The 2633-nt window shown below is 47.4% G+C and overlaps 1 protein-coding gene across 1 annotated transcript; it reads right to left on the reverse strand.

Annotated features, from left to right (window-relative positions):
* Positions 1 to 304: 304 nt before the first annotated feature.
* On the reverse strand, positions 305 to 2626 carry LOC102891504 (UDP-glucuronosyltransferase 3A1; the record flags this gene model as incomplete). The annotated part of the gene is made up of 2 exons (XM_006925314.1): positions 305 to 536; positions 2147 to 2626. Coding segments are annotated over 2 exons (712 nt in total), but the record flags the coding sequence as incomplete, so codon positions are not given.
* Between the last annotated feature and the right edge of the window lie 7 nt (positions 2627 to 2633).

The raw sequence follows: 2633 nt of genomic DNA on the forward strand, positions 1-2633 counted from the left end.
TTTTGGTGACCTTGTTCTAGACCAGACGCAGTAAGTCACGGGTGACTCTAATGGCTACCGACATCAGGCCCGGAACAGAAAAGAATGAAGGAGAAATGGCTGTTTTGCCATCTGATCTCTTTGCAAGTAAAGTCTGATTCCCCAACGACTACAGATGGCTAATCCATTCCTCCCCTCTGGAGACTTACTTTTAGCTAATAATAGCTCCTTATGCTGATGGGATTGCCCAGCTAGAGGTCAGAGCCCCGATGAGCCTGAGAGACACGTAAATTAAAAGAGAGAAGCACACCAGGGTAGTCCTTACCCAGGAGGTCATTCTGAGGAAGCCAGTCCACCATTTTCACATTTGCTGACAATTTGATGTCTTTGGGCCAATGAGAAGATTTATACTTCCATATCACTCCATGAGGGAGATGAGCAAAGGCACTGTTCATTTCCTTAAGAACATTCTGGGACTGAAAACTGTCCACCATGGAGCCCAGGACCACAAGGACAAAACCGGAGTCTCCAAACTTGGCAATGAATGTCTCAAATTCCTGGATAGAGGTAAGAAAGGAAAGGAAGTGAACAAAGTCTTCCATGAAAGCCTACACAGCCATGAAATGAAAGTCAGGCTATTTACTAACACACCCTCCTGTCATTCCCAGAGCTCACAGTTCTGAAACTCTTATCACAACTCCTGGGACAGCTCAGCCCCATCTGCATTGGACTAATTTCCATTCTGTTGCTGAGAACATCTTTCTTCTTTGAAACCCAGATGCTAGTGTCTGAGCCACCCAAGACCCTCTAAATATTGTAGGTCACTTGAGAGATTTCCAAAGCCAGATGAGAGATGGTAGTCTTAGGAAGGTAACGAGTGGGGATTCAGAGTCCAGCGGGCGGGGCCGGGGGTGGCGATATGGGGAGGCGAGAGTGAAGCTGGGAGAATGCCTTTGGCATAAGAGCAGTGAAGGCAGAATAGAGAAAGCTCCGAACCACGCGTCCGCACCCCAAACGCCACGTGGCGGGCTTTCCTCTGATAGTCCATGACATCCTCAGTCACTGATCTTTGTAGCTCATCTCCCACCTCAGTGCTTCGCCCATGTGTCTACATATTATATCCACATGGGAAGATTTAGTCTAGCCGAGGAATCCAGAATTATGCGCATCTCCCTTCTACCTCAACACTGTGGGCCCCATCTTTTCCCCCACTGGAATGCCGTCCCTCCCAGCTCCATTCCTCAAAAAAATCCTGCCACCAACTCAGAGCTCATCTAGCCCATGGATCATTCTGCCACTTTTCCTGATCACTTAACGCAAGGTCAGGCGGGGAAGGGTAGGGCACCTCGGTGCCTCGATCTCGGGGCCAAATCAGGGCTCTTCCTGGCTCTTAAGTGAATGGTAGTGGGAAAGTCACAGTACCTGAGCCTCTATCTCCTTAGCAAAATAGAGATCAGCATACTTCCATCCACGTGGGAAAGGAAGATATTATGTAAGAAAAAGCCCATAAAATGGCAACCCTGTGCTGATAGGCAAAGGGTCATCGACTCATCCCAGCTTCTCTCCATCATGAAAACTTCGATAGCAGGGTTTCTGAGTCTGGGCTATGCATTCAAACTGACTTAGCCAGGCCTCACCCAGATCTAACAGATAAGGAGGTCTAGGTGAAGTTAGGAACCAGGGCTCTACAGGCAAGGGATGCTGGAGATAAAGTCTGCAGTTCTTATTATCAGTCCCACACAGTCCCACCTCGGTTACACTCTGTACTCAGAGTGTTGTGTGTTTCATTGTGAGTAACTAATCTCCTTAACAATTCCTGCACGTGACAGATGCTCATAACATCCTTCCTACACATATGATCACACGAAATGTACATAAAATTGTCAACTTATTAAAAGGTTTATCCCAACAGGGCAGGGCTATGATGAGGCTAGAGAGGAGCCTGGGTGTATCATTTCAGGAGGCCCTCAGTCTCCTGAACCTCAGGGGTGTGCAAGTCCCGACACTGTACCCACATGACCCTGAAAGTGAGCGGTTCCTTAGTGTGCCTTAGGTACCTCACTCGTTTTGCCCTATCGGTCCCCGGATCCCACTGGCAGGGACAGCCACCAAATCTGCACTGAAGACCTCTGCATGAAATCCATACTGAGAGCTAAGGTTTACTTACTTGTGGTACTGGTTTAGTAGGTTTGGCCATTAAACCTCCAATATACACAGTGTTGGGCAACAGAGGCCGAGCAAATTCAAAGGCAAAGTCAGAGTTAACAAACCACAGCTCCGCTTTCCTTAGAAGATGAGACAAAACTGGCCTAGAGCCTTCTTGAAAATGCTCCTTGATGATATCTTCATATGTAGAGTGAAGCTGCCATTGCTTCACGAAGAAATCAATGAACATCAGAAAATTCTTTACTCGGCCCCAGAAGTCCATGTGGTCAGTTAGGAAGGAGGTGAATACTGGCACATAAGATATGGGGCTGGGTAGTCCAAAATCCAAAGTGCCAAATGTGCAAGGGAGAGTGGTCACAAATGGCTTCCCAAGCTTCTCAGCAACCAGGAAACCACAGAAATCAAAACCTTCAACCACCAACAGGTCAAAGTTCTCATTCTTTAAGGAATCCACGATATCGCTTCTTAGCAAATGTTTGCACTGAAGG

Source organism: Pteropus alecto, unplaced genomic scaffold (assembly GCF_000325575.1).
Source record: "Pteropus alecto unplaced genomic scaffold, ASM32557v1 C19054931, whole genome shotgun sequence".
Classification (NCBI taxonomy): Eukaryota; Metazoa; Chordata; class Mammalia; order Chiroptera; family Pteropodidae; genus Pteropus; species Pteropus alecto.